Source organism: Aplysia californica, unplaced genomic scaffold, assembly GCF_000002075.1.
Source record: "Aplysia californica isolate F4 #8 unplaced genomic scaffold, AplCal3.0 scaffold02161, whole genome shotgun sequence".
Classification (NCBI taxonomy): Eukaryota; Metazoa; Mollusca; class Gastropoda; order Aplysiida; family Aplysiidae; genus Aplysia; species Aplysia californica.
The window spans coordinates 12,319-13,670 of record NW_004799431.1 but is presented as its reverse complement, the minus strand read 5'-3'; the positions used below and the strand labels follow the sequence as shown (position 1 = coordinate 13,670).

Sequence of the window (1,352 nt, the reverse complement as noted above, 5' to 3'; positions counted from 1 at the left end):
CCCAATTTCTCTCCACTCTGGAATCGATCTCGGGTCATCTGCGAGCGACGGCGGAGCGCTTTGCCCCGGCAACACAGACGCGGATGTCAACTCTAAAATAGATTCGGAGTCCGTGTAGCACCTGTAAAATTGTAATCCTTACACCTTCCTTGATTCCAAACGTATTAATCGTGTCTTTCCTTTCAAGCATATCAAGGAAGTCAAGATCTGAAGGAAACGAAGTAGGATAATTTGAGAAATTTACTTCCTCTAAGTCTACCGCCCAGGCAAATCCATTTATTATATCATGTACACTGGCGGCCTAGTGGTTAGGCTCTCAAACTCACAACTGTAAGGTCGTGGGTTCGAATCCCGCTAGCCAACCGACGTATTGAATTGTTCATGTGAAAGGCACTTTACACACATTTTCTTCACTTCACATAGGCGAAAGGTCTTGCCAGTGTGTTAGTGTTTGAGCGCTTAATCAGCTGCTTGCACAGTATGCTTCTCGGGAAGCTGTGAATGGTTCTGAATGTTCTAGGGCCTGCTGGGATAATAACAAAGTGCAAAGTGCAAAGTGCAAAGTGCAGAGAGCTTACTGTCGAGTGAAGATGTGCGCTACACAAAAGCTATTTACTACTTTTATTTCTGCGTTAAGATAGAGGGTGGTTGGAGAGAGCCACTCTTGTACTGATAGGTTCTACTTTTACACTTTCCCTCTGTTGTTTTATCTATCTGTCTTTCTTCTCTTCTTTCCACCTCATGGCCGTTATTGTGTCAATGTGCTTCTCTTTACTCAATCAAACAAACAACAGACAAACAAAGAAACAAACAAAGAAACCAAGAAACAAACAGACAAACAAAAACAAAAAAAACGGCCATAAAACAAGACAGCGCTGCAGCAGTACTCACTTGGCTTCCAGCATGATGACCACCACCGTGAGAAAGACGACGTAGACCAGGAGCACGTGTATGTGCACGTCCAGGACAGGGCGGTCGTGCAGGTGGTTGGCGAACAGCAGACCCTCCACGGTGAAGGCCAGCACGATGCCCATGTAGTCGGAGCCTGGGGGGAGCGGGACGCCGGCGTGCATCACAACATCCACGATACCGGACAGGAGGAAGAAGAAGTACATTGTGGCGTGCTGGACTGTGGACGCAAGTACGATAAGATGATAAGATAAGATACATGGATCTTCATTGTCCTGATCCTGGTACATTTGTATGGTGTTTCACCACGTACACACACCCACACACCCACACATACACCCACACACACACACAAACTCACTCTCACACACACACACATACACACATACACCCACCCACCCACACATACACCCACACACACACACGCACACACACACCCACAC

The 1,352-nt window shown here is 46.9% G+C and overlaps 1 protein-coding gene across 1 annotated transcript in view; it reads right to left on the bottom strand.

Moving 5' to 3' along the window:
- Positions 1-891: 891 nt before the first annotated feature.
- The window catches only part of LOC101845302 (transmembrane protein 45B), a gene marked incomplete at its 3' end in the record, with an annotated part of 7,580 nt that continues 7,119 nt past the window's right edge, over positions 892-1,352 (bottom strand). Inside the window, 1 exon segment of the mRNA XM_005113392.3 lies at positions 892-1,129. Within this exon segment, the coding sequence (XP_005113449.2) occupies positions 892-1,129 (238 nt within the window).